The following is a 23,115-nucleotide window of genomic DNA, read 5'->3' as shown; positions in this document are numbered from 1 at the left end:
ACAGAAACTCAGTTTACTAACCAGAATTATCGCAGACAATCAAGTGCTTTTGTCTAAAATCGTACCTTTGCCCTCATCCACCCCTCTCCTTAAACCTATGGGTTTATTTTCTCCATTCACTAATGTATGACAGGGATTTCCCATTTCATACTCACACAGACTCTTCTGCTCCCAATAGAAACTATAGGAAACTCTATCTATAGATGTGTAAGCAAACAGGTAGAACTGGTCAATAATTAGAGAGGGGAAAAATGTGTTAAATATTTTAAACCTAACAAACTGTACCATCCCCAGCCCACACCATGGCCTAGAAAACTTAATATTCCGAATATGAATTTTCTGACACAGACAAAACTTTTTTTCTTGCTTCTACATTCCTGTCTTCAACAGAGAGAGGCCATGACATTGGTATACACATTGCTATGATTCCTGTTACATCTGAGGAGATTTGGGGGCTTGTTTTCTGCCTGACTGTTTCACACTCTAAGCAACTTTTAAAAAAAATGCAGACACTGGTCCATTTATTTTAAACCTGTATTGAAAAGAAATACACTGAGGAATCTAGTCCAAATGCATTCAATGTCCATATGGGAACAGCACCAGTCTGAACAGATACAGCATTATTCCCCAACTATTCAATCTACAGAATCATTGGTTTGGGCTCTTGATAAAATTGTTTCAATTTCTGCTTTTTTTCCTGGAAAAAGTCCTAGTTCCCAGACTTCAGATCAATAGAATGCCTAAACGTTTGCCTCACCAGGACCACACTCCTCACCATCTCACCTCCAAAACCCAATCTTGAGGCCGCTATGTATCATTGCACTTGGCATACCGTCTTTCGGTCATACACCAGGTCCTGGCCAAAGCCAGAGAAGCTGGAGCCTTTGGTGTAGACAATCCCCACTCCCAGCTCCCAATGCCATCCTCGACATTATTTGCCTCGTAAAGAGCAAGTGTAAGTTTCCCTCCCATTACAAATGCCACACGGAAAAATCCAGAAATGGTGGGGCCCCAGTACCACTGCGTTGTTTACTGGTGGGTTCTGCTGAGAACGAGGAATTTCAGGGCCAAGTAATTTAAAACAATAAGAAATACTTTTGCTTCAGTTTCCTAAATTCAAGTTTTTATCTGAGCAAAGTTGGGTATGAGTACAATTTCTGCCATCATTCCCCCAATTAAAATATTCTGCAAAAGAGCTTTAACTGATGGAAGGACAGAAAGAAAGAACTTGCATTTATATCGAGCTTTTCACAACCTTAAGACTTCCATAGTGCTTTACAGCCAATTAAGTACATAGAACGTTTTTTTCTGTTGTAAATATATAATAAACCAGGGAGTTGGGGAACATGACTACCCAGTAGAAAATCATGACTAGTCTTTTGCTCATCACTTATTACCACAAATTTAAAATCTCCCATTTTATAATCTCCTTGTGCAATTGTGGATACAAAATATATCAGCACCAAAATTATGTTTTATACAATTTCCAATTTCAACCTGCTCCATCAGTCTACTCTTCTCTTTTGGAGTTTTCATCAAAATATTAAATATAGTTAGGATAACCAGCCACATATTCTAAAAACTTGGGCACGAGATAAAACTTTTGTTTTGTTTTCCTGTATCTGTCTGGTCCTCCTGGTCTTCCAGGGACATATAGCAGCAACGGCCGAAAGGGGAAGTTGGTGGTGGGGGGGGGGGGGCGGTGCGGGGGGGGGGGGGTGGGAAAGGGTGTAGAGAGAGAGAGAGCTATGAGTCCCAAACTTCTGCCAATGCAGCTCTGTACAGTCATTAGGAAGGTGCAAACATGAAACCAGGCAAAAGTTGTTGATTTCTCTCCTATATTCCCTGGATCTCCTGGTTTAGCTGTCTTTCAATAGAGGTGCAGTTCAGATCAGCATTCAACTGCTGGCAAGGCTCAAAGTTGTTTAAAGTTGTGATTATAAACTTTCATATTCTGCCTCTGCAAAATGTCAGCCTCAGTTACTAATACTTCAATTTGAACTCTACTGAATAAAATGAAAAGTAAAAAAAGGGAAAAATTAATTTACGCTCGGTTTACCTCACTGGCCAGCTTCTCATACTCTCCCATTGATTTTTCATTTTCCTGATTCACTGCCAGTATCTTGCAAATCCTGTTAGCTGCCATCTCAGCCTATATTGAAAAATAAGCCACATCTGAGTCAAAAAAATCTGTGCACAAAGCAACAGCAAAATGCAATTGGAGCATGTTCTGCTCATGAAGGCAATTCAGTATTGGGAAGAGAGCAATCAATGAGTATTCACTTTGGGAAACAGCAAATAACCGATTCCACAAGTGGAGCAAAATCTGCATTTATCGATCACACAAAAATATATTAATTCCAACGCTTCCATAGATCAAATGTAACCAAAAATATGTTCGTGCCATGTTAGAATACAAAGTGAAAATAACATAAACCAACACAAAACTGTTAATCAATAACTAAAAAGCCCTGTTTAGTATGGTGTATGTGTGCATATACACCATGCTTTACCAATATGATTTAAGCTTTGATGTCTAGCTTATTTAATGGCAAAGGTTGTTATTTTCAGCTTGAAAGTCTTTCTAGCATGAACTTAGGACAGCCACACCTTTTTGGCAGATCAAGTGTCCCTGGAGAAAAGGGCCATACATTGGGGCACAACACCTCTAACTGGTCTTGTGTGCTACCTCGATGCACCGGCAACTCACAATGGTGGTAACGAGGAGGGGTGACGGACATTTCTTCTGCTGCTCCCTTCTCCAAACTGACATCATGTTTGAGGCACGTCTGGGAGAATCCCAAGTTTCCCAGATAATTCCCAGCAACCTCTCAGAAGGTACCAATTTACGCTGGGACGTGGTTCCATGGCATCAGAGCATTCCAGTACTTCACCCAAGTGCTTATGAACTTAGACAATGAATGCTGTTTGGCTGACAATGGAGGATGTCAGCGCTGAGGTTGATCCTGTTCTCACCTGATGGCCACGTGCCAGGTGGCATCAGCTTTTGCCTCCCTAGCTCAAGTTAATCAAGAGCAATTATAGTCCTCATATTGTTATTATGACTGAGATCACTTAATTCAGCTCAACTGGGTCTAAACCTGGGACCGTCCTGATATGCACAGTTCAATATAACACCATATGGCCCACATGTTCACTGAGCTCTCATGACAATCCCTCCATGGTGATCTGAATTCTTATCTTAGGATGCAGAACTCCTTTAAGCACTATATTAATAATTACAAATTTTGGCATGGCTACACTAACTTTCTGTCTACACCTATCTCATGTTTTTGTACAGCAAGAAATAAGTTATTAATGATGCGTCCACATGAATAATGTACTAACATCAAGGTGTGGGGAATCAATTTATTGTACGGTTAGGAAACACACACACACACAAAGCACTTTGCAGGCATCAAAGTCATCACAGGAACACAACATTCCAAATACCTGCTCTGCTCCAGCAAAAGCATGATAGAAACACGAAACGTACGTCATAAGAGCCCTCTGATCAGGTTTGGGTGTGTTCACAATATCTATTGAGGAAGGAAAGCACAAGGACAGGGATGGAATAAACAAGGTGGAAAGCAGCAGTCCATGTTTGACCTTGGAAGGATGGCAGGGTTACAGTTTTCTCCATTTTCTAATTTTAGCAAATGGCATTTTCCCACTTATATTACTCATTCATACTGGTTTGCTAAAATTAACGAATGGAGTAAAATATAGCCCTCACTTCATTGGAGGCCTCTTAAGAGAAAAACTCCTTTGTTACACAAAGCGCTCCTTTCATTTGGAAACCTCTATGATGTAACAGAATGTACAGGGAACTCACTGTTGTGTGTGCGTGTGGGTGCAAATGCTCGTGTTAACTGACCCATCAATCAGGTGTTTATTAAGAGGCCTCTAATGTATATTAGATCAGAAAGAATTGGAAAGTTCCTGATAGATGGAGATAACAGCTTAGCACTGAAAACTGCAGTAGCACGAGAAACTGGAAAAAAAAACATAGATCAGATGGTAAAAAGGAAATAATAGAAACCAGGACCTAAGCTATTGAAAAAGGGAAAAAAGTGATTACAAAAATAAGAAGCATGAAAAATAAGACCAATTCAGCAGCAGACACAATGGGAAATGCAGAAGCTGGAAATCAGAAGGTTGAAGTTTAAAGGTCTGGGATGGCCCATAGGTTTTGACCTCACCTTCTGTGCACCTGCAAACGCATGGTAGTAACAGGAAACGTAAGTCATAATAGCCCTTTCGTCAGGTCGTGCTGTATCTACAATGTCTGTTTAGAAAGAAAATTGTTACTTTTTACTAAATGTCAAATAAGACCAGTAGACTGTAAACCAATTTGGACAGGAAAAGCTCAGATAAATCAGGTACCAACATTCGTTTAATTTAAAGCATGGAATGAACAAAAACTGATTCATGCATGTCTCAGTAGCTTGTATGCTCACCACGAAGGAGGACGCTTCACAGATGAGTACATAACACAGGAACCACCATCAGCTTTTAGACGGTGTTTTAGGGCAAGTGACTTACTGCTACAAAGAACAAAAATAATTTGGGTCCATTTTTGGAGCAGCCTGCAGCATTCACCTATATTGTCCCATATTGCAGCATAAAAGTAGCAGTAAAAATACAAAAATAAATCCTTCATGGCTTTTCAGGACCAGTTTTAAAAAAAAAAATCTCCAATGTGTTGCTGTCGACAGTCAACACATGCATCTCTCCAGAAAAAGGGGAAGAGAGAAAGGAAATAAATAGTAATATGGCAACAAGAGTTCAGCCCCTTCAGCCTGTTACACTATTCAAAAAAAAAATCAATCAATCTCAGTTTTGAAATTTATAATTAACCTAGCCTCAATAGCTTTTTGGGAGAAGAGAGTTCCAGACTTCCAGTAGACTTTGTATGAAGTAGAGTTTCCAGACACCACCCCTAATTTTAAAGCCAAGGCCATCTTGTTCTGGATTTCCCCTCCAGAAGAAATAACTTCTCTCAATCCACTGGCAGCAGCAGCGCTAAGGTAAGGCCTGGGAGAGGAAGTTGGAATGGCAACTGGGGGGCTGCAGGTTTTGAAGGGGGGGGGGAAGAAGAGTGGGAAAAGAGGTCGATTGCATATACTATGGAGTCAAGGGAGCGCTCTTGCTCCTCCCAGCTTCACGGTAACATTGAGAATTTTTTTTTTAAAATAGTACTTTTTGCTGACAGTCACAGCAGCCACTGAAGAGGCCTAAGTGGATTAGGTCTGGCACCTGCTCCGCTCATGCCAACCAATTTTCCAGAGGGGAAACAGGCACAATGAGGTCCAATTTCTATCCTAGTGTTTATATTTTCACTCCAATTTCTGGTTACAACAGGAATTTCAGAACTTCAGTACTGAAGTACACATTACCTTCTGCATCCAGCATCTTGGGAATATCCAGTTCTTTTTCTGCAATCTCCAGGGCAAGGTTCAGGTTGTAAAGGGCATCATCCTATATTTAGGAGACAATCTTGTTACACAGTGATATGGGCTTTGTCAGCAAATTAAAATATTGACTTTCAGTCTTGCCCATTTCATCAATTTGACTACTTAAATAGCAAGTGGGAAAAATTGTAATTCTAGCCGAGGGCAACATTTACAAATCACAATGGCCAGTTTTGGTTAGTAACCAATTAAGGTAACACTGCTGGCATCAGAAATCATATGGACAGCCACACAGCTTTCTTAAGCTAGACATGATGCTATTTTGTTGATAGACAAATAAGTTATTGAGGACAAGAAAACTGATATTGTGTACAAATGCATACACAAGATGTAAAACTAAATTATCTTTTCTATATGATATTTACAAAGATTCAACAGAAACCATGATTTCCTGTAGCATACAAATAGGTACTCCCTGACCTTAGGAACATTGCTTCTGACTAACAAGTTAACAAAAGCCTGCTTCAACTGCAAGGATGCGCACCTGCAACAAAATGCAGAAATGAACCATAATGGAGAATGGATGGACTTTGGGTACACATGCAGCATTATCTGTATAGTCTTCTTACTGGTTGCTTTTGTCAACACTAGAAAGGGTTTTATTCAGTGAATAATAAAATACAATGGTACTGGAAAGCTGGCTGCAAGCAATGAATCATAGTTTTTGGGATTACCTTTTGCTTGGGTCTGATATTGAAAACCCTTAAAACTAATTTCTGAGCACTTGTAATGGATTGGTAAGCAAGTACTGCTGCTTGGGTAGAGTTCTGAAATTTGCACTGGCCCAGTATTCCCAATTCTAATGCTGTACAGTCCTGAACTTTGTATTGGTTTAGCGTCCCGAGCACAAGTTGATACAAGTCTCGTTCTTGTACTGCTTCTGTATCCCCAGTGCAGAGACTGGTACAGTACACCAAATGTTAATAGATACTGGTTGAACGTCAGCTTCACATAGATCACAAATGCAAAATAGAAGACATGATGAGGTAGTTTTTTCCTCATTGACTTCAATGGAAATTTAAAACAGGAGATGTAAAATGGGTTGTTGATTCACAATCACCCATCTTACACTATTGCACAAAGTTAAAATCTACCCCAATAGCTTCTCTTAGCAGATTGCTTTTTCAACATTCAACATGCAACAACATTAAAGATTTTTTTGCAATAAACTTAAGGCAGGTGCATGTCAAATACCTCTTGCAGCATGTCATAATCAATCAGATCAGGTCTGTGTCTGTGAATGAGGGCATTAAATGCTCGTCCATTCTTCCAGCTACATGCATAGGCACACATCAACCCAGCCACAATGGAACAACAGGACAGATCAGTAAGCATGCAGTGAGAGAAGAAAAAGGATAGTAACACAATGTCTGATATGATGAATGAAAATGATTAAAGACCATCGATCAGCAAGATAGTATGGAAAAAGAGACAGGACAGTTTGTCAGCTGGACACATTTTTTTCTTTTGTTAAATATAACAATGACAACCATTTTTCAAACTATCTTCAATATATAGTGGAGGAACTGTCTAGTACTTTATTCATGAAGAAACTAGAGACAAAGATTTCCACTAGTCTTTATGTACGTCAGCACTATTGTAAACACAACAGGAATATTACCCCTGGTCACTATGAGCTTAAAATACAATGGGGAGTCACTCTGATAGCAGAAGAGTGAGAGAGCAGGATCCTCATCCATACACATGGTTCACTGTTGACTCCAGTCCAAATTGCAGTGACTGTGTTATTTATATGGTTGGGGTGCGGTGCGCAGCCAATGTTTACAAATATGTTTTAGTGCCCTGATCTGGCTTTGTAAGGTCGAGCTGCTCTGCCTGAGGTACCTGTAGGTCCTACAAAAAGTGAGCAATTTTGCTTCTAGACTAAAGGTAATTGGTGCATTCTAGCTGTAAATTACACAGAAACCTTTTAAGGCACAAAAAGTGACATAAGAGCACTCCATCATATGCCCTCCTAACACAGCAGCAGCAGGCAGAAAATCCACCCACAGCCGCTCCTACTGGAAAATGGCCAGAGCAAAAACAGTAAAATAGTTCTGCCTCTTGGTGACAACAAACTCCTCAAGCCACTCCACTCCTTACCAATGAAGTAGTCTATTTCCCAACCTCTGATTATACTCAATGAGCAGCGAACAGCTTGGTATATGGCATTCCTTTGACAATATTTGGTTTTCCTGATATCCCTGTGTGAGTTCTCAGAGTGGGGACTGCTGGGAGGTTCACACGCCAATGAGAAATGTGAATACGTCAACTTCCTGCTGTATGTCTGTACTAATTTACTAGTACTGGGCGGTTCCGAAGCTCAAGGGTGAGTTTTCAGAAAATGCATCAACATGGAGACGTGTAAATAGCATCTATCCTGTTGTATTAAAAGAGAAAAAAGCTGAAAATGCTGGAAATATAGTAAAGTTCTGTTAGCATCTATAAAAGAGAAAAGGCAGGTTTATTGTTTTGGATATAACCCTTTGCCAGAACCAACATTTGTCCAAACCCACTTTTTTCTTCACCAATGCCATGGATTTCTAGCATTTTTGGTTTATATATATATAAAATTATAATTCAATTTGAACTTTCTTCATTATATCTGTATGGACACCTGCAGTTAGTTGACCCAAACACTCTACCAACCGATCACAAAGGCCTTTACCTGCAACCTGTACCATTTACATTACCATATTAAGTAGGAGGGAATAGGACGGAGAGAAATCAGAAAAGATCAGGAAGTAACAGACAAACACTGTCAGTAGGAATATTAAATTGGAAAAATCTGCAGAATTGGCAGTCCTACTTGTTTGTTGCCACATTGTAAACAGTGATATTAACACCAATACCAGTGGATTTATGCAATGACAGTTGGAGGGGAACACATAAAAATTAAGCAGATGAATGTAATTTATCAAGCAAAAACACAAAAGCATTCAAGACATATTTTTAAGAAGCCTTGGAAATTAGGTTGTGCTGACTATCTGTAGTATTTACATAGAGTATTCAGAGTCTTCCACCTTAGTTAATGCAGCCCATCTCTTCCAGCATAACCATGCAACAAAAACAAGCAACACATACTGCACATCAGCATGCTGTCAATCAGACAGATGACCTTTCGTAGCTTGGAGTAGTCAATAAGGTCAGGTCGATGTCTGTGGATGAGCGCACAGAGTGCAAGGCCATCTTTCCAGCTTTACAATAAGAGTAAACAAGAAATTAAGGATAAATTGTAGCACCATGTTTCAATCAACCTTTCTTTTGCTAAAGCGAAGTTCGTCAAGGTGAATGAGCACCTAACTCATGCACGTCAGCATTTCAAACATTTTAAAATCTGTAAATCATCCATTGCAATGGTGCCTTGTTACTTCTCTATTAGCTCACTGAAATTATAATATATTCATGCCGAGAAGGAATTAATTCTCAATGTACACTTTTAAATCTAAATAAAAATGAATATCCATCATCTTTAAAAATATGTAAACATTCTTTGTATTGTTGAGAGACAGTTAACCCCCAAATTGGAAGGTAACAGGGTATTAACACCAGGATGATTCCTTCTTTGTTTTTGTGGATAATCACAGTCCATGTCGGCTCTCCTTTTCAAAGGTCAATACTGCCCTTCCTTTATATTGGTTCCGACCCCTTTCGCAGAGGCAATTTTTAACATAACAAAGTGAGAAAAGCAACTTTCAAGATGGGTGCAAATAATTAAAAAGACCACAAGCCATTATACAAGATCTCATTTCAAATATGTTAACACATACTAAGGTCAAGACAGTTGGGCTTAATTTATTTAAATGAATTTTCTATGATTAGAACAATTATATGCATCCAATCAAACTAGTGACAAAGATGTGAATATTAGTTCCTAATTATAAATCTATTTGGACAATAGTCTCCTTCCAACAATTGATCTTAACCTCTTAAGAGAAAACCTCTTTTCTCCCTTTCAGTCCCTTTCATTCTCAATTGTAATTGTAAATGCCCATTACTAAGAATAAATAAACAGTTTTTTCTCATCATCCAATGTCAATGATCCTCCACAATTAAACTAGAACAAATTGGGGCCCGCAGATCTCCGAGGGTCTGTAGAGACTTTCTGGGGGTCCACAAAATATTCGAGCAGAATGCGAATGAGTGGCAGCCAGAGGCAGGATTGGTGCGAGCCAAAAGGAGGGAACGAAGTGCAGCCAGCTCATGTGCAGCACAGAGTGGGCTAGCTGTCTCACCTTGGAGGCGAGCGCACAGGGAGCAGCACTGAGAGCAGTAGGAAGATAGCCAGGTAGACCTGCAGTTACCATGGCTGGTGATGGATGCCAGGTGAGTTCAGCCTTGAAGAAAGGGGAGGTTTCTTGCAAACAAATATTTAAGTATTACTTAAACTGAAAGAGTGGCAAAATAAAAGAGTGCTCAGGTATTATGATTATTATAGGGTATTATAATTTAGATGGAGGAGGGACTGTGATTACTAATTCATTTGGAAAGGGGACCTTCAACCAAAAAAGTGAGGGTTAAAATAACAGGCTGTAATCATACTAGATTTCTGTAGCTTGAGATGCAGTGAGTACCAGACTTGGAACAGATGAAACTCACCCCATCATGAGACAATTGGCATTGATGCCACTACACTTAAGCTTCAAACAAACGTGTGAGGCAACTGCTTCCCAATCTCTGAAACTTTCAAAATATAGTCTAATTCTATATTTCTAAGGCTTAAATACCATTTTGTTAGATAAATCTGAGAACTGTCAATAATCTTCAAATTTATTAATGCAAGTATTTATAAGTGCAATTCAGTGCCAGCCTGAATGCATTACTGTTCACAGAATCATAGAAGGAGGCCATTCAGCCCATTGTGCCTGTGCCAAATCATTGAAAGAACTGTCCAATTAGTCCCACTCCCCTACCCTTTCACCATAGCCTTGTAAATGTTTCCCTTCAAGTATTTAGCCAATTCCCTTTTGAAAGTTATTATTGAATCCCACCACCCTTTCAGAAAGTGCATCCCAGATCATTAACAACTAGCTGCCTAAAACAAATGTTCCTCATCTTGCCTGTGGTTCTTTTGCTAATTACCCTAAAACTGTTCAGTGTTTGCTTGGATTTTTCTTTTTGGAGCACCAGTTTGAAACAACAGAATTTTACAAACGCTAGCTTTCCCCCCTCCAACCTAACCCTCCTCCTGTATGTTATGTTTTGATTGCTTTGTCAAAAATAAATCATGAGTATTGTCACAATTAGCATTAGGTTTCATTTCAACAGCAAATTATCTTGTGAACTGTGATTGTTTATTTAAATTCAATAGTTGTGTATCACAAAGCAATAAAATACAACTAACTAATCTGATTACACTGAGCTATCGTTTCAGCAGTATTGTGGTAAAGTAAATCAAAAATTGAAGTAAGCTAAGCCAGCCATGTAATCAGTGTTTGAGTTAGAAAAAGTGACCTGGAAAATAAAGCAACCACAGGGTAATGATTCTATCACCTCTGGGTTCTTGGTGCATGGGGGAACACAATATGGTGAAACTTCATTCCTCCAGTCTATGATAATGGACAGACCATCATTGCACTATTGCCGGCATTGCACAATTGTGTGTGCATGCTTTTGGCACGCAGGACATTAAATTTAACACCTATTTCTCTTACGATTTGCATCTATATCTCCTCCACTTGCCTTGTATGGAAGTTCTGCACATTTACATTCCTATAGGGAGCAGTCTTTCTCTGGCACCAGAGCAGCAGACCTTCCTTAGCGGATGTTTCTGTGAAAAATAAATCAGTGTTTCAAGTTTACACAAACATGGTGACACTACCAGGATTTAAAAAAAAGATATAATTAGATATGTTCAATCAATCAATCAGGCACTAGATGATGTCAAGAATTACATGGCAAGTCTTTCTAGTCATATCAGGAATACGTTTGACTTATAATCAGAAATAAATGTTAGTTTTCCTGATTTCAAATGGAACTCTACATTACCATTTACTTTATTTTTAAACTGCAGATCATTTTCAACCGGGGCCCAGTGAGACTGAAAATTTGTCAGTGATGGCACTACTAAATTAGTCATATCCAACTCGGAATTTCAACTCTGTTTCTCTCCACAGATGCTGTCAGACCTGCTAAGTATTTCCTGCACTTTTTATTTCAGATTTCCAGTATCCTCAGTATTTTGCTGTTATATTAATCTGCAATTCAGTTGTGAAAGCCTTGACTGTTGTGAAAGTCAGTAGCAGTGAGTGTCAAAGTCAGTGGCTTTTACCTGTCTCTTCAATCTGTCTCTGCCCGCAGTGTAAAAACAAATCGCAAGTATACAGATGGGAAAAACCAATTCCTTTTCCTCCTTTTCAATTCCTTCCATGGCTTCACCCCTCACAGTTTCTGAGGTTTCCCCCACTCTTATATAATCCCTTGATCGTCTGCCTCTGGCATTTTATGCACTCCCCTCTTTGGTCTCACTTTCTGGAAGGCCCTCACCAATACACACCCCTCATGGCTTTACTTCTCTCCGATTAAAAGTCTTCTCAATATCCATCTTTTCGACAAGAATTTCAGGCACCCTCCTAATCTCTCCGAGTCTTGGCATTTGTTTCCCTGTCTATTTCATTTTGTGAAATGCCTTGGGATGTAAATTTAGATTTATAGGATACCTTGAACGTTGAATGCACCCGAGATGAGTTTGTTGGAGGCAACAAACTGACAATATTGGATCGGTCACCCATTCAGCACATGAAGTCATTGGAAAGAAAAAGCGGGCAGGGAGTATAAAGGGCAGCTGATCCACCAATGTTAGTTTTTACGCCCCCAGCAAAGATGAAAGTGGATCCCCAAGTAAACATGAAAATGGAAGCCACAAGGTCAACCATAGGGCAGAGCCACAGGGTCAACCAAAGGGCAGAGCCACAGGGTCAACCAAGGGGCAGAGCCACAGGGTCAACCAAGGGGCAGAGCCACAGGGTCAACCAAGGGGCAGAGCCACAGGGTCAACCAAGGGGCACAGGCAGTGCTGACAGTGGAGACAGGTTGACCAAGGGGAACTCAATGCAGCACAGTAACAATGGATGCAGCTGAAATGCACATGCAACTATTGGGAGGCAAGAAAGAGTCTCTAATGGTGGTGCAAAACACGCGGTATTGGACCAGCCGCCCATTATACGTGGTGCCGATATGCAGTTCCATTGCAGCCACCGTCCAAAACCAATTTCTACCTCTGGAAGTCCTACAAGAACTCTTTGTTGAATGGGTTGCATTGGATTGAAATTAGAAGCTCATTTCACTTACCCTCCACAGATATGTCATGAATAGCGAAACGGAGAATGATAGTCCAAATCATACCCAGAGTCATCTTCACATTCCCATCTACTATTTCTACAACAGAAGAAATACAAATATAATAGTCGCACAGACTGTTCAAACATACAGCTGATCCTAATCAATGGATGAGCAATTTGCCAAGCAGCTTTATACTGATCACATATTGTACTCCAGTAACATTGAAATTCTATGCTTTCATGTACCTACAATCTTCACATAGATTTAATTCCATTCAAACAGAAATCAGCATGGCAATTAAAAATGTTTTAATAAATTGTTGATCTTCACTCAAACTCCCCAAGTTCATCGTAGTTGTTAATAATAGAGTTTGAATGTCATAACATATCGGGCTGGATCGTCTTGTCCCACCGCCGGGAGCAGAAAATGGCGGCCGCTGCGATTCTGCGGCGGGCGGGCACTTAGCATATTGACGGCGGCCACCACCCCCAATCACGTGGCAGGGGTGACTTCGGCAATGCCGTGAATGGCGACACCTGATTCATGAGCAGGTGCTGGTGCCATTTTTAAAAGGCTGCCAGCCCTGCAAACAAAATGCAGAGTTGCCCCCACCTCCCATCCATAAAATAATGCAGTGTTGACCCCTTCCTCCCCATCTATACTCAACATGCAAAGTTGCCCCTGTCTGTCCTCCCCTCATCCATAAAATAATGCAGAGCTGACCCCCTTCCCCACCCACTCCCCCCAATCTATACTCAAACTGCAGCAGTGACCCCTTCCCCTCTTCAGCGGTGCCAGTTTCTCCTGGACGGGAAAGCGAAGGAGCGTGAGTGCCACATGTCGTCCTTAAGATTGGGAATGGATCGGAAGATCACGAAGGAGAGCCTCGCACATGCTGGAAGAAGCTGGGAGCATTTTTTTTTTGTGGACCTAAGATTAAAGGCTAAAAATTTCCTGGGCCTTTTCTTTTTGAGCAGCCTCCAGCTATCATGTGGCCTGTGGGTTACTTTTGCAACACTTAAATCTTTCTGATCAAATTACCTTCAGCACCAATTGATACAAGCTTTACTCCTTTCCTGGCAATGTAATCCAATGCTTTGTTAACATTTGCAATTTTATGGAAACGCATCTTGCCCTGGTCTGGCTTCGGGAGCCTCTCACCTATAAAGAAACGTATCAAAAAGACATTATCTTGTGAACGCATGATCCCCTCTCTTTTCCTGTTTCTGCCTTCCTACCTTCAATTCTTTAAGCACATTTTAATGTTTGATAGTGAAACATAATACCTTAGGATAGAAGGTGAATGAAGATCCTTCATGGCAGGAGTCAGATACTCGCCATTATTTGGTTGCTAAAGCTAAGAAATAACAACTTTAAAAGGAAACTGGAAAATGTTAGTGGACCAAATCACTGGAAAAAACACTTAGAATTTACATATGCAAACAGAATGAATGATGGTAGATGAATAAAGATTGTTATATGGAAGGAAGACAAATGAGAGGAATATCGCAAAGATATGGTTGGACTATATGGTCTGGTGCAAAAACTGACCATAGCAGCTTCAGTTTGACTGAAAAATTAAGAAAATAATGAGGAGAAATATCTACAAGAATCTCACTCAATCAATTGAAAGAGGAGATGCCAGCAAGAAAAAAAGTACATTGAAACTGTGGCTACAAACAAGCAATCGGACCTGAAGCTGAAAGAACTGTACTACTTTTTTCAAATGGGAGAGCAACAATGAGACAATTATCGCTGACAACAAAATGGAATCTGAATACTGCTTTTAAGGGAAGAAGTATTTTTCAGCACAGACGAGGGATCATTTCTCTCCTCCTCTCCTCTACTGAAGGTACTATGTTTTGCCATGATATGATCCTGTAGCAATATTTTGGATCTCACCCAAGGGGCCACTGTTTATGCGTGAACCTAGAATGATGGCAGGCTGTTCAACTGTATGAGCATCAAAGTTAAGCCTGATTCAATCTTCATCGGATGTTCAGCAGGAGTCACTTGACAGGAATGAAGAGCTAGAATCTTGACTGATTATTTCCCTCCTCAGCCTAGGGAAACGGAGATCGATTGCAATAACCTCGTTTCCCACTTGGCTGAGATCAATTAACTCATTAGAAACCAAAGATAAAACATTCAACCTCCCTAGTCTACATCATGCAGCACCACACCAGGTAGTGAGAGCTCACTTTTAAATCAAGCCACATCAACAAGACTGACTGACCCTTTGTCCTTTCTGAAAACAAGAGTTTGACTCAACTTACCTGAAATAACTTCCAAAAGAAGCATAAGTTTAAGGCCATTTCTGAAGTCGTCTTCAATATTTTCAATTTGCGTACCAGCTTTCCGCAAATGTGAATTGCACCAAGCAGTAAAAGTCTGAAACACAAAAACATTGGTTACACTTTTCCTGGCCTTTTGTTTTAAAGCATTGGAGCAACTTGTTCTCAATTTAGAAGTTCTGGAAGCAAAGTTCAGGGTAATTTTCACTTTTGTTAATAGAGTAAAATGCTATCAATAGTTCAATGGAAAGAAATATTGGTCAAAGTCAGTAAATGTGACATTTTTGTAAAAATAGAACAGCAGTAAATATACTGAATGGAAGGAGGCTTGGTGACGTGTAAGAGCAGAGGGAATTTGAACTCAGAGTCATAGAGTTTTACAGCACAGAAACAGGCCCTTCAGCCCAACGAGCCTATGCCGACCATTAAGCACCTGTCCTAACTAATCCCATTTCCCCGCACTTGGCCCATAGCCTTGTATGCTATGGCGCTTCAAGTGCTCATCTAAATATTTCTTGAATGTCGTAAGTGTTCCTGCCTCTACCACTCCTTCAGGTAGTGTGTTCCAGATTCCAACCGCCGTCTGGGTGAAAACATTCCTCCTCAACTCCCCTCTAAACCTCCTGCCCCTTACCTTAAATCTATAACCCCAAGTTATTGACCTCTCCGCTAAGGGAAAAAGTTTCTTCCTATCTATCCTATCAATGCCCCTCATAATTTTGTATACCTCAATCAGGTTCCCCCTCAGCCTTCTCCGCTCCAAGGAAAACAACCCCAGTCTATCTAGTTGGTCTTCATAACTGAAATGCTCCAGCCCAGGCAACATCCTGGTGAATCCCCTCTGCACCCTCTCCATTGCAATCACATCCTTCCTATAGTGTGGCAACCAGGACAGTACACAGTACTCCAACTGTGGCCTCACCAGCGTTTTATACAGCTCCATCATAACCCCCCTTCTCTTATATTCTATGCCTCGGCTAATAAAGGCAAGTATCCTGTAAGCCTTCCTAACCACCTTATCTGCCTGTGCTGCTGCCTTCAGTGATCTATGGACCAGTACACCAAGGTGCCTCTGACCCTCTGTACTCCCGAGGGCCCTACCATCCATTGTATAATCCATTTCTTTGTTAGACCTCCCAAAATGCATCACCTCACACTTCTCAGGATTAAACTCCATTTGCCACAGCTCCGCCCATCTTGCCAGCCCATCTATATCATCCTGTAACCTAAGGCTTTCCTCCTCACTATTTACGACACCACCAATTTTCGTGTCATCTGCGAACTTACTGATCATACCTCTTATATTCACGTTTAAATCATTAATGTACACTAGAAACAGTAAGGGTCCCAGCACCGATCCCTGCGGTACACCACTGGTCACAGGCTTCCACTTGCAAAAACAACCCTCGACCATCACCTTCTGCTTCCTGGCACTAAGCCAATTTTCAATCCAATTTGCCAAATTACCCTGGATCCCATGGGCCTTTACTTTCTTAACCAATCTCCCATGCGGGACCTTATCAAAAGCCTTACTGAAGTCCATGTAGACTACATCAACTGCTTTACCCTCATCTACACCTCTTGTCACCTCCTCGAAAAATTCAATCAAATTTGCTAGACATGATCTCCCCCTGACAAAGCCATGCTGACTATCCCTGATTAATCCCTGCCTCTCTAAGTGGAGATTAATCCTGTCTCAAAATTTTTTGCAATAATTTCCCTACCACTGATGTTAGACTCACTGGCCTGTAATTACATGGTTTATCCCTGCTACCCTTCTTAAATAATGGTACCACATTTGCTGTCCTCCAGTCCTCTGGTACCTCTCCTGTGGCCAGAGAGGATCTGAAAATTTGTGTCAGAGCCCCCGCTATCTCCTCCCTTGCCTCATATAGCAGCCTGGGATACATCTCATCTAGGCCTGGGCATTTATCCACCTTCATGCCCGCTAAAACAGCTAATACTTCCTACTTTTCAATGCTAATTGGATCAAGTATATCACAATCCCTTTCCCTTATCTCTAAACCTACATCGTTCCTCTCCACAGTGAATACAGATGAAAAGTAATCATTCAAAACCTCCCCTATGTCCTCCGGCTCTAGACACAGATTGCCTCTATGATCCCTAATGGGCCCCACTTTTTCCCTGGTTATCCTCTTGCCCCTAACATACTTATAAAACGCCTTGGGATTTTCCTTTATCTTGTCTGCCAGTGGTTTTTCATGCCCCCTCTTCGCTCTCCTAATTACTTTTTAAGTACTCCCCTACACTTTCTATACTCCTCTAGGGCCTCCGCTATTTTCAGCACTCTGAATCTGCCATATGCCACCATTTTTTTCCCTTATCCAATACTCTATATCCCTTGACATCCAGGGTTCCCTTGACCTGTTGGTCCTACTCTTCACCTTTACAGGAACATGCAGCACCTGAACCCTCACAATTTCCCTTCTAAATGACTCCCACAGGTCTGATGTAGACTTTCCTGTAAGAAGCTGCTCCCAGTTCACTTTGGCCAGATCCTTTTTTATCATATTGAAATCTGCCTTCCCCCAATTCAGTACTCTTATTTCCCTCTTTGTCCTTTTCCATAACAATCTTAAATCTTACAGAGTTATGTTCACTATCCCCAAAATGCTCCCCCACTGCCACTTCTACCACTTGTCCGGCTTCATTCCCTAGGATTAAGTCCAGTACTGCTCCTCCTCTTGTAGGACTCTCTATGTGCTGGATCAAAAAACTCTCCTGAATACACTTGAAGAATTCCGCCCCCTTTAAGCTTTTTGCACCAATACTATCCCCTCTACTATGGGGGAAGTTGAAATCCCCTACTATTATTAGCCTATTATTTTTGCACCTCTGAGATTTGCCTACATATCTGCTCCTCTATCTCTCCCTGACTGTTTGGAGGCCTGTAGTACACTCCCAGCCAAGTGACTGCCCCCTTTTTGTTTTTAAGTTCTACTCATACTCATTTGAGGAACCTTCTAGGATATCATCCCTCCTTACTGCAGTAATTGTCTCTTTAAACAGTGCAATGCCACCTCTTCTTGTATCCCCTCCCCTATCACATCTGAAGATTCTATACCCTGGAATATTAAGCAGCCAGTCCTGCCCTTCCCTCAACCATGTCTCAGTAATAGCAATAATAATATAACTACAGGTTCACAGGACATTAAAAGGTTCTGATGAAAGGTCACAGACCTGAAACGTTAACTCTGCTTCTCTCTCCACAGACGCTGCCAAAGCTGCTGAGTATTTCCAGCTCTTCTGTTTTTATTTCAGGTTTCCAGCATCTACAGTATTTTGCTTCTATTTGAAAAACTGGGAGTTTGTTCACGAGAAAAATGCAGACTAAAGGGCTATATAATAGATATATTTAATAGAATGGAAGGATAAGACAGAGTAGATAGAAGCATATAGTTTCCAGCAGTTGAGGGATCTAGAATGAAGGGCTGCAGATACAAGGTTAAATGGAAGAGATTTACAACAGAGAGTAGGAGAAACTTTGTCACATAGAGATGTGGGGCTGTGAAACTCACTTCTGAGGTTAGTTCTTGAGGCAAAAACTGTGTCAACATTCAAGATCAGATTGAATAGGTGGATGAAGGAAGAGGGATTAAAAGGATGTGGGAACAAGGTAGGCAAATGCAATTAGAATTATTTGCTTTTATGAAGGGTAATCACCAAACATGGATTGGTTGGGCCAAATGGCCTGTTTCCGGGTTATAATTTCTATACATTTATTCCCTGAAATAGTTGTCAATTTATGCTCTCTGTATTAGAAATTGGCAATATGGTTAGAACATATATAAAATCAGCTTGAAATAAGTAAAGGAATAGGTTAGTGCTGTAAGTTTTGTTTTACTAGAAACTGTTAAAGGTTTCCTTTCTCTAGAAACAAAGCTAGTGGAATGATTATTCTTACGTAATGATAGCCCGAACAAGGGGCCATAGCTGGATAAATGCATAAATAGATAACCATACTACAAAGTTTTGCTAGGTTTTTCATTTAACCTTACTTAATTAGGATGCCTGCTGAAATAAGGAATAGAATAGGAGTTACTTAAAATGAATCACCATGGTTCAACAGTTTGATAAGAAACAAGGATGCCAGACTGAATGGCCATTTATGAACAGTTCATTAACAGTCCTTATGAACAGCTTTGGGCATAAATAAATGGTGATAGGACAGGTAAGGATAATGAAACCTTTGGGAGGTAGTTTGATGGTCAGGGATGGAATGTTACTGAGGAGGATAGAATTGATCAGGGAGAACAACTTGAGATGAGATAAGAAAAGAATGATGCAAGGGTCTGATTGATCAAGGACAGAAGGTATATGCGAAGGCTCAAGGAATTAATGGCAGGTGGATAACATTAAAGGTGGGCTTTTACCTTACGGTTTAGACAAGGAACTGGATGTTTTATTGGGTAATTCAAAATAACGTAAATCTTTATAGGGCAATAATCCATCCAAGTGTCCACCCCTAAAAAAAGGGTATAAATAAGGGACTGTGGGAGATTTCAGAGCAGTTAGGTGATAAAGAATAACTCTCAAGGAAGACCACAGTCCAACACCCCTGAGTAGTTCAAGAAGTCTTGCAGGCACCGAGAAGTGGAAGAAGAAAGAGCTGCTCACGCATGTCAGCCATCCTGCCCAATCTGGACCAGTACTCATTGACTGTACGGTTGTATGTTTTTGCTGTATAACTAGTGTTATCTCCCAACTCAATCTCCGATTAAACTCAACATACTGGTTGCAGCCGATCCTGATTGATTAGATAGTGATATCATCAACTATTTTTCGAAGATTAAAATTATTACACCTGAGGTGCACAAACAGATCAGGTACGCCTGTGCTTACAGTAACCATTTTCAAGTCCCGAGCTTTCAGATGGCTTTGAAAAACCTTTTGTCTGTTAATTTCTCCCTTCAGGCTATTATTCCTGTTGGGATATGGTTCTATGGGTACTGGGCACTCTCCAGTACATTGTCCAAGTAACAGTCTTCAGCTTAATTTCACTCTGTTTATTTACATGCTACTTCATATAGCCTCAAGCACCATGAAAGAATGGTTCCTAAAGCAGGCTTTTCCCCTATTGTTTGGTTATTCTGATTGTTTTATTGTGTTCCATGGTCTCAGATGCTGCCAAAACAGTGTTATAACAACTGTGGATTGCAGACTACATATCTTAGCCTTGTGGATCGGCAGCGAGGCCTGGACAACGTATGTCAGCCAAGAGCGACGTCTCAATTCATTCCATCTTCGCTGCCTCCGGAGAATCCTTGGCATCAAGTGGCAGGACCGTATCTCCAACACAGAAGTCCTCGAGGCAGCCAACATCCCCAGCATAGACACCCTACTGAGCCAGTGGCGCTTGATATAGCTTGGCCACGTGAGCCGCATGGAAGATGGCAGGATCCCCAAGGACACATTGTACGGCGAGCTCGTCACTGGTATCAGACCAACCGGCCGTCCATGTCTCCGCTTTAAAGACATCTGCAAACACGACATGAAGTCCTGTGACATTGATCACAAGTCGTGGGAGTCAGTTGCCAGCGATCGCCAGAGCTGGGGGGCAGCCATAAAGGTGGGGCTAAAGTGTGGCGAGTCGAAGAGACTTAGCAGTTGGCAGGAAAAAAAGACAGAAACGCAAGGGGAGAGCCAACTGTGTAACAGTCCCGACAAACAAATTTTAACTGTAGCACCTGTGGCAGAGTCTGTCACTCTAGAATTGGCCTTTATAGCCACTCCAGGCGCTGCTTCACAAACCACTGGCCACCTCCAGGCGCTTACCCATTGTCTCTCGAGACAAGGAGGCCAAAGAAGAAGTGGATCCCACATTGTGATGATGAAAGGATGGGATGGGGTAGGTAGAAGCATACTGCTTCCAGTAGTTGAGAAGCCAAGAATGAAGGACCATAGGTACAAGATTAATGCAAGAGATTTAGAAGTGAGGGCAGGAGAAAACTTCTACACACACAATTGAGAGGCTGTGGACTTCACTTCCAGGGTTAGTGGATGAGGCAACATTCAAAGTTAGATTGGATAGGTGGATGAAGGGAAAGGAGTTGTAAGGGAAAAGGGAAAAGAGCGAGTACACTTAAGGTTTTGGTCAGTAATTCTGGGCATTTGTCTCGCCAAATGATATGGAGGCAGAACTTGATAGCATTCAAGGGAGATGGTGGTGCAATGGTAATGTCACTGGACTAGCACTCCAGAAGCCCAGGCCAATGTTTTGGGGACATGGGTTCAAATCCCACCATGGCAGCTGGTGGAATTTAAATTCAATTAATTCATAAAAATCTGAAGTTGAAAGTATGAAACTATCATTTATCATAAAAACCCATCCGGTTCACTAATGTCCTTTCGGGAATGAAATCTGCTGTCCTTACCTGGTCTGGCCTACATGTGACTCCAGGCCCACAGCAACATGGTTGACTCTTAACTTCCCTCTGTTATAGCCCAGCAAGCCACTCAGTTGTCAAGGGCAATTAGGGATGGGCAACAATTGCTGGCCTTGCCAGTGATGCCCGCATCCCATGAAAGAATTTAAAAAAAAATCAGTGACAGTGAATGTCTCTGTACATCAGGTTTTTAACTACTGCCATGAAAACCTCAATAGTGCTGCAAGGGACAAATTTCACAGCTAGATGGACTGGGAAAATAAAAGAGCAGCAGGTTATAGAAAAAGTCAAAAAAGAAACAGTGAAGGAATGAAAAAAGAAAACTATAAGAGAGAGGCATATAAATTGGAGAGAAACGGGGAAAAAGAGAGATGACATGAATGCTGTTCCCTTCAACTCATATAATGGATGCAGCTTGCTGCTTTTAACCAGGTGCTTTAACCTTGTGTTTTTGGCCCAAGGCAATATTTCAGGTACACTAAAAATCTTACACCTTGGATGCGTTATGAGCTCACAGGACAACAGTCTTGCTTGTACTAAGTCTTTATTGAATTGCCTGCTGACGGATGCCTGCAATGAGTGCCACATGACTACAGCAAGCTAGGAGGTGCGTTAGTACAGTATTGCATTTCTATCCCAAACATCCCCCCTTCATATAAAACTTTTTTTCATGCATTATCATTTACAGGGAGTTGCCCAAGTTACCCATTAAGCACATAACTCTTCTCGTGCATTAGCAGTTTATTATTCTCGTCAGTCTCTGCACATGCATTGCACACATAGTCTTTAAATCACGCCGGTCTCTTAATGGTACACGTGGGTATTGTCGTTGGCCGTTCATCTGGGTTATTTGCCTTCTCCGCGGAGTGTCGTTCAGTGTCACTTCTTGTTGCCGCAGTAACTGTTGTTCCATTTCCGTTGTTGGGGTGCTGTGGACCTCTGGGACTGATGGTTGATCCGTGGTCTGTGCAGATGGTGAGTTCACATCTTCCTGATCGGCCACCTGCAGTGAAGGAACAGTTTCTCCAGTTGTGCGTATTTGCCTGCCATTGCGATATCTGGTTGTTCACTTCCACCATGTACAATCGAGGTGACAACTGCTCAACGCAGGTCGTAAGTTGCCACTTGGGCTGACTCTTGTTGAGAGAATTGAAGGTTTGTACCCTGACTGACTCTCCATTGCTCAATTCTGGCAATGGTTTGGCAGTTTTCTGCTGTTTCACCTTGATTCTGTCACTCACGCCTGTTACTACTTCCGGCTTCAGTAGCTTTTTTGCTATGGAAGAGTAGTTTGGGTGTGGCGTGACATTAGTCTTTGTACTGGACTACTTTCCATGCCTTCAGTAGGTGCATTTCTCCACTCGAGAATTGTCTTGTATACACCTGTGCTGGATTTGCTCGAGTTCTTTATGATTCCTTTGGCAATTTTCACTGCCGCTTCAGTCTTTCCATTTGAGCGAGGATCGTATGGGGATGATGTATGGTGTTGAATTTCCCAATCCTTTATGAAGTGGCTCGTGAACTGTGGGCCATTGTCGCTCATCACAATGTCTGGAATGCCCAATTTCTCCGCTGGGTTGATAACTTCCACAGCATATTAAGCTGCAGCTTCATGTTGGATCTGGAAGATTTCACATACTGTCATAACATCCTCTATTT

At 41.3% G+C, this 23,115-nt stretch overlaps 1 protein-coding gene across 7 annotated transcripts in view; it reads right to left on the bottom strand.

Moving 5' to 3' along the window:
* The window catches only part of LOC137376540 (alpha-actinin-2-like), a 113,722-nt gene that overhangs the window by 32,161 nt on the left and 58,446 nt on the right, over positions 1-23,115 (bottom strand). The window contains exons 2-9 of one of the 7 annotated variants that reach the window (XM_068045292.1): positions 15,032-15,146; positions 13,797-13,916; positions 12,765-12,851; positions 11,157-11,244; positions 8,593-8,671; positions 5,400-5,481; positions 4,203-4,288; positions 2,060-2,152 (exon numbers count right to left, since the gene is read on the bottom strand). In XM_068045292.1, the coding sequence (XP_067901393.1) occupies positions 2,060-2,152; positions 4,203-4,288; positions 5,400-5,481; positions 8,593-8,671; positions 11,157-11,244; positions 12,765-12,851; positions 13,797-13,916; positions 15,032-15,146 (750 nt within the window). The other 6 variants (XR_010976272.1, XM_068045289.1, XM_068045287.1 and 3 more) reach the window with 6 other exon arrangements.

Source organism: Heterodontus francisci, chromosome 13 (genome assembly GCF_036365525.1).
Source record: "Heterodontus francisci isolate sHetFra1 chromosome 13, sHetFra1.hap1, whole genome shotgun sequence".
NCBI lineage: Eukaryota > Metazoa > Chordata > Chondrichthyes > Heterodontiformes > Heterodontidae > Heterodontus > Heterodontus francisci.
The sequence above is the reverse complement of the archived record's forward strand: the minus strand, read 5'-3'. Positions and strand labels throughout refer to the sequence as shown.